General features: G+C 30.6%; 1 protein-coding gene across 1 annotated transcript; it reads right to left on the bottom strand.

Annotated features, from left to right (window-relative positions):
• Positions 1-2,163: 2,163 nt before the first annotated feature.
• LOC108779212 (uncharacterized) lies at positions 2,164-5,242 on the bottom strand. Its single transcript, XM_018546579.1, has 3 exons — positions 5,193-5,242; positions 3,310-3,406; positions 2,164-2,512 (listed from the first exon to the last, which is right to left on the bottom strand). Exons 1-3 carry the CDS (start codon positions 5,229-5,231, stop codon positions 2,274-2,276), a joined length of 375 nt encoding a protein of 124 aa, XP_018402081.1. The 5' UTR covers positions 5,232-5,242; the 3' UTR covers positions 2,164-2,273.
• Positions 5,243-13,273: the final 8,031 nt, after the last annotated feature.

Here is a 13,273-nt window from a genome sequence, read left to right as displayed (position 1 = left end):
ATGTTTCTATAATAATCGTACATATATAAGATATTCAAAAAATAAAATGTCAAAAACTTTGCTGCACAAGAAGTAATGATGTTTCGTCTATTCAGAGCGTGTTAAAAAGAGATTGAATCTCCATTCATGTGTATATTCATTCACGAGATTGATTTTCGCGAATCACGTGCTCTACATGTGTTCGTCTGCGTTTCTTCTAACAGCATTAGTGAATCATCGCTATTGAGATCTGGAAAAGACTGACATCTCTAATATTCCGCGTGAAATTGCACATTTCGATAATGTATAATACATACGTTACAGATGATTATTAAATTTTTGTATGATGTATTTGTTCCTTGAATTAAAACGAAAATGCTTTTTTAAATTGCGAACATGATCTACTGCATGGTGTAAATATCCAAAATGTACTTAAGTCAAATTTGTTATGGTGACAATTTAAGCATTCATAATTAAAATATAAGTACGTAAAAGTTAAACAAAAATAAGTAAGTAAAAGAATAATATGATGCCGATTCAAATCGTCGCGTCAAGATGGTACGATATCTAGTATTAATTTCTCATTAACTAATTACAAATGTGCATGCATAAGATAATTTCATAAAATTGCAATTTTTCAGACAGTCGACGTACGTTTTTTAAATTCCTACTTATTTCACATTTTTTATCTAAATGTACGATTATTTGTACCTATGTACACATATTTGACACATGTATCATGTAAAGCTTTATCTATTTTACATACATATGATAAATATATAATAAATAACCACTAATAAAGTGTAAGAATTAAATAGATTGTACTTTTCTATTACTTTTTTTTTTAAATTAATAAATGTAGGCCTTAATAATTATTTAAATAAACGTCAATCAGAATAAACGTAATCAGAATACTTTTATTACGCTATCGCAAATTTATAACAAGATTCGGTTAGGTACAAATTCCTGTGTAATATTTACGTTATGCGTTATAATGAAGAGACAAATATATATTGAGAAAATAAAATATCTATGATATTTCCTATTAATGAATTCACACAAATAATTCACTTGATTATTATAGCACGTTAAGAACTGCAATAAATTATTCCTGCGTATTCAATTATTAAAGAAAATGCAAACGGCAGATATTTTGATAGATACTCGTATTTTGCAGTTGACACTTCACACAAATCTATTCGACAAATTTTTATCAATATAATGATTTATTGCGTTAACCACGTTATGAAATTGCAATTTGGTTGCTTTTCGCTGTATGATCAATGGCTTTTATGCAAGGATACTCACGTGTGACGCGTAATGCATCGTGTGTGCGGTTCTTGACGACTAAGGGACAGACATCATGCCCGATGTCATTTATACTTTCTCTCCTTAAACGCCTTTTACCCTCGTTGCTGATCGTAAAGGGTGGATCGTAAAATTACGAAGTCTTTTATATGTTTCGATTATGAAAACTAAAAGCTTTGTCGAATTTACAAGTAAAAAAATTATATGTAATGCTAATTTCTGTTGCAGATTTTGGCATTTACAAAATATTCATTAATTAGATTTTATATTTGATACATAAGCAAATATTCAGGGTTTTTTTTTTCTGAAGAATGGATTTATCAATTCTATTATCATATAAATAGCAACTTTTTACGCTTTTTGATGTTTAGACTTTTAGAGCTTATTTTGTTAGAAAAAATTGTCTTCTTTTCTGATTTTAAATGAAAAAATATGAAGTTTTTAAAATTATAACCTTTAACTTTTTTAAGAAAAAAATATAAACAAAATACAATTATGAATAACGAAAAATATAATTGTGAATAAAACTCTATTAAATTCTCGTCCACTTCCTATTACAATTATAAAAGAATAATAATATTAGACATTTTTATCAATTAATTATATGGCAATAATTGAAATGGCATATAAATATAAAATAATGCGTAAATGGAAAATTGTGCCGCAAAGTTTCTATCTTTAACTAAATATATGAGAATAACTTTTTAATTAATGTATATTATTATTCATAATTATGAATAATTTACGCGATGATCGTGCAACTTTAATTTCAAATTAACTCGGTGAAAATCACAAACTAATAGTGCATAAATCTATCATTTCTACTTTGTATCATAATGGATATCATGCTGCAGAATGCAACTTTGCGATGTGGGTGGCTTAATGTGCGTTCTTCGTTGAGAGTTTCAGTATGAAAAGAGAGAAGCTCGAGTGACTGATGTAACATATGATGATTGATGAAGAGATAGTTCTAACAGTCCGGTAAACTAATAGCCGATCTGGCTGATCCTGCCGACGATACCGGGGGCGATGACACCGGGAAGATTGTAAATTTGCACAGGTTGAGGTGAAATTCCCATTAGCCGGGTTGCTCGAAAATTCGGCGTGATAATTACGGGCCGTTGAGTGTTGCTCGGAATGTCAAATTGTCTGGCTTGAGCATTAACCTGTCCATATCCTGGATACTTGGTGAGCATACCACTCACGCTTCCGTAAGGAATCCCACCTGTTGAATGAAGCAATCGATATATTAGTTAAGTCTGTACAACATTTGCAATTAGCCCTATTAAATCTTAGTACATATTTTTAATATGTACTAAATAAACATTTATTTATAATAAATAAATACTTGCAATAAAAATGACAGTTAAATCAAATTAATGGTTTCTATATTAAATAAAAAAATGTTTACAACTAGTAAATATTTATTTAAAACTATTTGAACAAATATTTATTAAAATTTAGTATTTTTTCAAAGTAACTACAATGCTATTTTACCGGGAATAAAAGGAAAGAATAGATTAACTTAATGATCATTAATCACCAGTGCTGCTTTCTGTTGGAAACTAATCCAAATTGTAATTAAAAACAGAAAAAAAAATATTTTCAACATAACTAATATAAATATGAAGTCTGTAACAGTCTAGCTAGAATTTAGTTGCTTATATATGTATAATTTCGCGTAAATTTATATATTGATATATATATGTATAATCTTTTCTAAACTGCGAGAAAAAAAAATTTTCTTTATAGTTATTTCTATGTTATACAGTTTATCAGGTAAAACAGTTATAGTCTGTCATAAAAAATATTAAAATACTGCTGCAAACATTCTTGATATAAATTATTCGTCGTTTTGAAAGAAACGTTATCAATTTAAAAATAATTTTAATAAATAAAATAATATAACTAGGGATTATTTTTTTTACAAAAATATAAGATTATAATTACATAAACTCACAAATATTTATTTGTATATCTTTTGAATTGATTGAAAACTTAAGAAACAGGAGTCTAACTTACCATACGCCAATCCATTCACCATTTCCACTATCCCTGCGCTGTCTGGTGCTGCTGTCGATAAATTTAAAAAAGCTACTAGTCCAAATACCAGGATGATCTGAAAATCACATACGGAGAAGTCACAATTGGAAGACTTGAGAATGCATATGTTTGAAAATATTTTTAACTCTACACACATACGCCAAAAGAAAAATGGTACAATATACATAATCGTATTCTATTTTATATAATAACATTTCTTTTACTGTGACAAAAGATCTATTATACGGAATTTTCTATAATTTTGAGATTTCTATAATTATGAGAAAAATCTATTATTAAATGGCATTAAAATTAATTATGTGCATTCAATTATTATAGCTATAAATATTATTAATAGTACGTTTATTATTTTACACTGTACATACATATTTCCTTATAGTAGATTAATGAGTTTACCATAAGTGCACATTTTTTCAGTTATGTAATAATACATCAATTTATAGAGTTTAAAAACTGTAACAGATTATTCATGAATAAACAAACAATACTTGCCATAATAGTATCGCTATCAATAATTTTATTAATTAATAAATAAAATATCGTATATAGCCTTGAAATTGATTGCATTAAAACAGACAATCACATATAGAAAGTGCGTCATATTTTGCATATCAGTTTTTCGCAGTAGATTTCTTGGTAATTTACATTTGTTGTACAAATCTGCAGTTCTTAAATATTTGTGTCAAGTATTTATACCCTCAATATTCTTAAATCAAACAATGTCTAACGGATCTTACAAATAAATTGTTTTATAATTGTCATAACATTTATTTATGTTTCTGTTAAAATGTTAGTGACGACAATTTTAATTATGCAAGGTAACCCGATCCTATATGGATAATGGATTAGGATACTGGTCAGAGCAATCTGGGGAATCAATCCACCGTCAATTTTTAAGTACTTGGGACCGGTATAAAATTAAAATGATAGAGGATGAATCTTATACAGAAAGACTCCTGAAAGCAGTGATTGAATTCTCATCACTCAATATATAACTAAAAATAATTTAGAGTTAAAAATGTTATTCTATAAAAACTTTATTCTCTTCGTTCTGACTATTAAAATACTTTGTGAAAAATTAGACTTCAAATATATAAAAAATAAAATTTAAAAAAGTAAATAAATTTAAGGCATCGAGTAATTTGAGCTAAAAAAATTTTAAATTGGTCAAGCCGTTTTGGACATACAAGCGATCGAAAAGTGATGATTTTCATGAGAAATGAAGTAACGTCTCTTTCTCCTTCTTTTGTTATTTTTAATAAAGCAAAATATAGAATGTGAACGTAATACTTCATAGGTAATGTGCTTTCTATATATAACTACTTTGTTAACGTCCGTTTCTACCAATGCAGTTTAATTTTTATCTCGATTCACTGTTTATCTTTTTCTAATTCTAAGAATAAAGACAGCAAATCCATATCGGTAGAAATAATAAATATGTTTATCAACATTGATTTATATTCACGCAAAAAAAGTCTTGTTCATATTTAAATCATCCACTTATCCTAATAATTTTATGTAATGTAAAATGTAAGCCACACATATTGTATCATATTATATTAACTTCAATGTAACTTAATATAATAATTGTAACAATTCAAGGTAACTGCAATGTAAAACATCCTATTGAACAACTATTTAATTCCGTATTTATTAAATGACACAGCCAATCTGTTTTTAAAAAATATTAAACCCTTTTAAATTGTTATAAAGCATTATTAAATTTTAAGTATAATCTTATTTTCACATAAAATTATGAGAGTATCTCACGTTCTGTATACGCAATATTGATGAAACTACCCCCGAGTTACTATAACTTATTCACTTAAACATTCACGTACCTTGACGGGCAGCATATCGCGTCGTTTCCAGAAGAGCATGACACGTATTAAACGCGTAGGCAAAACTAGAATACAAAGGCAAAGATCGAATTATATACACGTTGCGTGGCGTGGCATGCCGCGTGCGTTAACGTTGGCCAATCGTTGGCGTTTCCTTTCGATCGCGCCCGTTTTATTCCTTCGTCTATAGGATTTTATCGAACTGCGACGAGATATCCGTGGGGCTACCTTGGGGCACCTTAACCTTGGAGCACCGCAACCACCTCTCACATACAGCGCACCAACTTCTATCCTGTGCATCAAGGACCGTGTTTCTCGATGAGCACCTTCTTGTCTTTATATTCTGTTCGCGGTTTTAACGATACTGATGACGCACGTCCTTGTCAAACAGCGACAAATATCACCGATGTCCTTTTAGATTGAATTAATAAATAGGAAGAAAAGAGAGAGAGAGAGAGAGAGAGAATCTTTATCATTCAATTTATCCTAAATCATTGTACGTTTTGTCATTATTACAATTAAAAGAAATACGTATAAGTTACTGAGAAAAATGCGTTACACAAGTACCTATTAGCTTATAAGAATTGTCAAAATCTTTCGCGGATGCTTAATAACTGTAGAAGGTGACATAAATTGTTAATGTAATATAATGGTAATAAATAAGATATAACAAATAAATTGTGGATATTATTTTAAAATCATAAAAATGTATGAGAAATTAAATTAGTTACTTATTGTTAGAAGCATTATGATTTTGCCGCATTATGTGTAATTGTTTGAAGTTTCCCTCGTTAATGGATCGCTACAGGCAGATAACAGCGTTATTATTAATAGGTCGCTTATTAAGCTGCACGAAAAGATTATCGCACTCATACAACGAAAAATAGATCAAGGGTATCCGCTCTTTGAAGACAGTTTGCGATATTACGTAACAACGTTAATAATTCAGCAGACTCACGAATCGCAGCGATTGTTATGATGATAAATATTATCGATAAGTGTTGCAGTTACAGAAGAGAAAGCGGTAAAAAAATATTAATTTAATGAAAATTATGTTTAATCATCCAATAACTATTGTAATTATGTAAAGAAGTAATTGATAGAAAAAAAAACTTAATTAAAAACGTCTTTTTTAACAAGAGAAAACTGTTTTGTTAAATGAGTTCTTAAAGTATTATTAAAAGATTCAATAAAATATTTATAATAAATATAAAGTAAATTATTATAGTTTTCTAATTAAAATTAATATACCGTATATAGATATAAATAGTAATTAGAAATTATTACAGAAAATATTTGTTCTCTGTTTTCTTTTTTTCTATCTTATGTAAAATATTACATATTATATGTAACTAAATTACTTTAATAATATTTGACTTTGGCTACTTTCATCTTTTCATCAATTTATTTTTAATCTTTTATTTTTATTGTTTTCTTTAAAAAAAATTAATTATAATATGCAATAATTTACTCAAAACAGAAGAGAATGCAAACTTTAGAAAGAATCTTATTAAAAATATTGTAACAAATAATGTCACACCATATGTCCACATTATGTCATAGTGTAATATAATTATAAATAATATACTTTTCGTAGGAAAGATTTTAACGCTGAGATCAGCATATAGTTCAGCGAAAGCGGATAAATTATGTTATCGATTAGACTAAAAAGATAGCTATTATTGCTGGCGTATTGTGAATCTGTGAGCTGTAAGTAAGAAATTTCAACTCTCAATAAGGCTTCTTTTTGTGGTCATAAATGAGAAATATAATTTCTCCGGAGATTTGCACCATGATACAAATAACAGGTAGCTCAACCATGATACAAATAACAGTTGCGTCGATAAAAAAAATACAGTTTCGAATAGAACGTTATGCAATTATATAACTCTATAACATTTATTTAATAAAAATATTCTAAGCTATATACAACAACGTGTGTGTGTAATTAGAGGTTGGAAAAAACTATTACAACACCCTCGGTTAAATTGTCTAATCATCCTCATCTACATGCACTTTCTTTAAAACAAAAATTAATTAACTAAATAATGCTATGATGACTAATTTAAACATTAAAAATATTGTGCGTATTGAAATAAACTCAAGTATATGTTTGAAGTTATCTTTGCGTCATTTAAATAAAATACAGAAGTTACAATAATATCATAAGGACAATATTTATGACTTTATTTGTCACTTATAAGTATATTTTTAAATGACAAATAACATCACATGATGACATCGTACGAAATAATCATAACTTAATTATGACTCTATTTGTTCTATCTGAGCCATATTCACTTTTATTAATATTTCAGATGAAGACTTCAATTCATTCACTACTATCTCAGGTTAGAAACAAAAAAGCATAAAAATTCTTGCATATTATATTTGAATAGAAATACGTATTTTTATATATATATATATATATATATATAATAAAACATTATTTACAATTAATAAAACAGATTTATAAAATAAATATCAAAAACTATCTTCTTGTTTTAAGGAGAAAAATTAAATCATGATATATGATTATTCATGAATTAATGAAACAAAATAGGAAAAGATTTCGTTATATTTTACAAATCGATTCTAGCGTATGTATGTAAGTGTTATTTTATTGAAACATATTTCCATATTAATATATTTTGTAAGAATTTTTATTGTGCATTTTCTTGCTTTTGACGTCACAATTTGAGATAGTAGTTATGAATGAACAAGGGACATAATTATCAGCATAAATCTATTTTTTGTGTAATATATTTATGATAAGTTTTCAATTTTTTATGAATGAATTTTTTACATGATGAAATTTACTTATACATTAGTGTCAATTACGAAATAAGTAAAAACTAAATTTATAAAGATCCAAAATAATTTTTTTATGATTATCTAAAACAATTTTAAAATTGATCGCATTAATTTACATAGAAATGAAAAATGTTTTAATTAAACGTAAAATATAGTACGTTAGCTCTAATTATTTACGCTCTACGTAATAATATAGCCTGTGTTCCGGATCTTTTATGAACTTGGCTTGTAATAACGGTTTCTGTTTTTGTTCTTCATCTACTTTTTCTTCTTTGCCGTTACTTCGGGCTTTCCAGTTTTCGATACTATTCCATATACTCTTAGTTTTTTCATTGGCTCGATTTTGTTTGCGATTTGGTATAATATTCTGCATTAGGTTGTGTATTGGGTAAATCTGAAACCACAAACTTTCATGAATGAATCATAAATGAGTCATATTACGCGCATAATTGTATCAACATATATTCCTATAGTTAGTTTTAATTTAAGTCATTACATACTTAATTTATAGGAACATTATAATTGATAATATTACTTCATGCATAAAACATCTTTGATGAGAGATGCATACATTAAACATTTTCACATACATTATATGAACAACTTGATTTAACATTTGTATCTTAAATTTCAATTTCTAAAGGTTTAATTTACTTTATATTGTAGTGTTATTCCTGGTAGTTTATTCTCAATTTTAAAATTATTATATATGTAAAAAAAACGGTTTTGCTGAAAATTATTTAAAATTTAGTTAAATTCAGATATAAAACTAATTTTATTGAACTATCAAAATAATTATGTATGCTTAAATTAATTTTACTTTTCTTATATTATTAATCTAAATGATTCTTATAATATTTTTTGCGGTAATATCAAATTTATTTGCTAAATTTATGAGAAAAATTTATGAGTAACACACACTTAAAAATTCTTTACTTATCCTTTTCTCTAAGATATAAATAAATAATTCATTGAGAATATCTATTGAATTTAACATAATTTTCCATTTATTATAAAAAGTGTAAAAAATAAATTATTTTAATTAAGATAAAAATACTGTTCAACAAGTTGTTAGCAAAATAAGTTAAGTAAGTTTTTAAACGAAGATGTGTCATAAACGAAGATCGGTCATAAAACATTAAAGCTCGTAGAATAAATTCTGATCTCTTTTTTAGAATCAGCATATAAAATAAATAAAAATCAATCAAAATTACTTTATTACAAAATCATTAGCTACAGTATTATTTTCAGATTCGTATATCTACCTAAATTTTTAAATACTTCAGCAAAATCATTTTTTTCATCTATTATTTTGCCCGAAAGAACAAAGAAGGAGAGAAAGAAATTCATGCCTTAGTAATCGTAATTCTTTGAAATCCAAGACATTGAAGATATTGTGTTTCTCGAACCATATTCGGTCAGCTGAACTGTCCCGTGCTGCGGTGACAAACTTACTTCTGACGCTATCCCAAAGTCATCGTTGTCGTTCTCATCGTTAACAATCCCATTATAAGTCCCGAAATCATTTATCTTCTTAACTTCCTCCTTCTTCATTCCAAAACGTTTAAGAGCGTTACTTTTATTTTTTTCTTGAGACTTATCTAATATTAACGATTTTTTAGTTTTATCTTGATTAACAAACTTAACTTTATAATCTTCTTTCTTATCTTCCTGTTTTATTAATTTTCTTCTAGTATCCGAATCTTCATTATTACCATTCTGTTTATTATCATTCTTTTTGCGCTTCGATTTGATTCTGAATTTCACCGGCTTGTTTTGAGCGGACGTTACATTTGTCTTCATAGAATCGAATTTATTCTCTGTTTCTGGATAAGTGGTCTTCGTAATAATCTTTTCTTTTGAAATTCTCGATAGATGCTCGATCGTCCGTGTTTTTGGAGTCGAAGTTTCTACCTGAAAATTATCAGTTTTGATTGTTTCTGGCATAGCAATTGTTTTAACAGCTACCATCTTTTTAGAAAAATCCGATCTATTTGCCTTGTTTTTCTTTGAATATTTTCTTTGAATGGGTGTAAAAGCTGACTTTTTCGTGCCAAAATTGATACTTGCCGAAGGCGGAGCTGTCGTTGTTGTCGAAGCTACAGGTTTCCTGCGTCTTTTTTTGATGGACTTAGTAACTGACTCAGAAGATGCATTATCGAGAGAAATCGTAGAGTTGTTCTTCAATATTCTTCGTCGTCGTTTCTTATGTTGTCCAGTTGCAGAAAGAACTTCCTTCGTTCCATTAGATAATTTACTTGGCTGGCTGTTTGTTATTTCTATCGACGATTCTACCTCATCTAAATTACTTCTGTTTAATTTCAGATATTCCACAGGTTCTTCTTCTTCTTCATTAATAACGTCTTCGCTCCTTAGTTTTCTTGAATCAAAACGCGAGTTATTCGACACGTTCTTGCCAATTTGAGAGAGTTTTCTTTTTGCATTCTTTCTTTTTGGCGGCTGCGTGATATCTTCGGGCACAAGCCTTCCTCTAGAGATCCCTCTATCTGAGGGAGATGATAATTTCCGCGCAAACAAAGGGGAATAATTTTCGATTTCCTTCGAAGTTTTTTTTTCTGATTCGTCATCTTCTTCCAGAAATTTTTTGATGGATCTGCTAATTTCGCGCGCACTAGAAAAATTCGACGGTGCACCACTGGAACTGTATCTACTGCTATATTTCATAAACGGTATATTCTCGGTGTTAGATTCTTCGTTGTCGTCTATATATCTGCGCGAGACATCGCGTCTAGTATTCATGTTACGACTTTTGGAAGGAACATTATACTTCTCCCAAGGATATATAGGTTTTTGCCAAGAATAAATAGGTCTTTCGAATCTCATGGATTCTTCCTCGTCTTCATCGTCGAAAAATCGCGCCCTGGCTAACCTTCGTTCCCTCGCCAGTCTGTCTCTTCTTTCCCAAGGATATTCGTATCTGTCAGCATTGTGCAGCCATTTGTATTCTTTTCCTTTAATTTTTTTATCAGCGTGCCAAGGAAACACGTAATCTTCGCTCTCTTCTTCGCTCTCCTCTTCGGGATCGTTCTCTTCTCTTTCTTTCTTAATTTTTGACTTGTACCTTGAAAATGGAAAATGTTCATAGGTCGTTTTCTCGGGGAGTTCGTCGTCCTTGTCGTTTTTAATCAATGGTCTCTTTGTATATGTAAAAAATGTTTGGTCCTTATTTGAACCTTCCTCTTCTTTCGACGAAGATTCCTCAGAATCATCATCTTCTTCGAATAATTTCATTGGCGTTTCGACTTGTTCTTCAATTTTCTCGGAAGATTCATTATCCCACGGATTTGCCACATTTCCGGGATAATCAGTTTCTTCTTCCTGCTTTTCTCCGCTGTCCTCAGATTTGTGATTCGTGTTTGCATTATATTTATTTAATGGCGTTGTTGCTTCCTCGGGAAATGTTTCCGCGTATCCTGGTGGATCAGACTTCAAATACTCTCGCAAGTCCAAGACTTCTTTCGAGCTCTGAGGATTCGTCGTGGAAACATCCTCATCGATATTCTCGCGAACCTGATATGTGTTAGTCGTACTTTCCTTCTCGTCTTCTCCGAAGAAACTTTCTTCAGATTCTGTGTAGATGTTCTTAACCTTTTTTGATTCTGGATACTCGTCCTTCTTACGATAGATCTTTTGTTGCATAGCGGATTCTTCTGCGTAATAAGCTTCGGTTGTGCTACTTTCTCTATCTTTTATTAATGACGTTGCACTTTCAATTCTTGAAGTGCTCTCGGTTGCATTGATTATCGTATAATTGTTCTGCTGATCACTAAATGGCTTCTTCTTTCTTTCTACATGATTGTATCGAGGCTCCTTTCGCCTATCGTCTTCATCCACTGTCTTCGAGCTCGTAAACTTTCCGAATCTTCTCATGTCCCACTTGGGCTTCGAATATCTGATCCGATCTCTGATCGTGTAAACAGTTTTTCGAGGTTCGTATTTAAGGTCGCTGTTCGTAAAGTTTCTTCGTTTTTTTTTATCATCAATCTTCAAAGTTGTAAATAAACTTTGATCCAGCGTGCTAATTGGCCTACTCTCCTCAATCTCCAAGTCCAATGGTTCGGATGTAGCATTTAATTTGTTCATTGCTTCTTCTATCAATTTTACAGATGTTTTATTTCCAGCAGGATCGACTTCTATAGATTCATTAACTGTAGCATTTTTATTTTTATTGATGACACTTTTAGAAACATTTTTTGCCTTTAGTGTAGTCTTTTTATTTTCAATAATTGTGCTTTCAGAGGAATTCTTTGCAGTACTGCTTGTATCGTTTATTGTGCTGCGCTTGCTTATCTTGATAGTACGATGAGTGATGAAGGGAATTCGAGGAAGGGTCGTAGTTCTTATTAAAGATGTTCTGCCCTTAACCAGAGGTCTATACTTTCTGTAACTTTGTTGTTGAACAAAATACTTCGGAGGAGGTACCAATCCTTTGATCTCCAGTGATTTGGTGTTATTTGTAACGTCAGTGACGTCAGAAACATCAGGCTTCAATGTACTTTTTTCCTTTGAAGATTTCGATGTATTTTTCGCCACTTTTAACATGTTTTCGCTGCCTGCGGTCTCTAGGATCTGTGTGGATGGCGGCAAGGTCGTCATCTCGTAAACCTGGTAAGCGTTTTTTAAATTCCTGATGTTACCCATCACGTCTTCGTACACTTGATTCTGATAGGAAACGGTTTGGTACAACGCTGACGATGGCGTAGTAGTGGAAATCTTCGGTCGAGGTTTTCGATTTTTTACTCTACGCATCGTATTGGATGGCGGCCTCATGCCGCGTACAGTGTGGAAATACGCGTTTCTTCCTCTTCCGGTTTGCGGATCGTGCTTGTAATTCACACGAATTGATTCAAGGGTCTCATACGGATGAATTCTGTTTCGCCACTGGCGACCGCTGCGCTCCGGCTTCTTTGAAAGTTGGGGCACGACGTATTCATCGTTCTGTTCGGGAAGTATCATAATCTTCGAGGAAAACTTTGTAGGATTTAATTCCGTCGGCGGAGTCGGCTCATCAATCAATTTCTCGGCGAACAACGGATTGTCGAGGGGATTCTCATCGAAATATTTGGCTTTGAAGCAATCCAGTTTATCTCCGAGACCACGAAGACGCGATAAATCTTCCTGCTGACCTCGTTTAGGATCGGGTTCCTCTTTCTCGGGTAACACTTTGTCGAGATTGGGTTCTATCTCGTCGCACTGCTTATAAGCGTTTCGGGAATCGTAAAATTCCATACCACGCGAGGTCTTCC

The sequence above is a fragment of the Cyphomyrmex costatus genome, unplaced genomic scaffold, assembly GCF_001594065.2.
Source record: "Cyphomyrmex costatus isolate MS0001 unplaced genomic scaffold, Ccosl1.0 scaffold565, whole genome shotgun sequence".
Lineage (NCBI taxonomy): Eukaryota > Metazoa > Arthropoda > Insecta > Hymenoptera > Formicidae > Cyphomyrmex > Cyphomyrmex costatus.
Note: the sequence above shows the minus strand (reverse complement) of the source record. Positions and strands in the feature narration are given on the sequence as shown.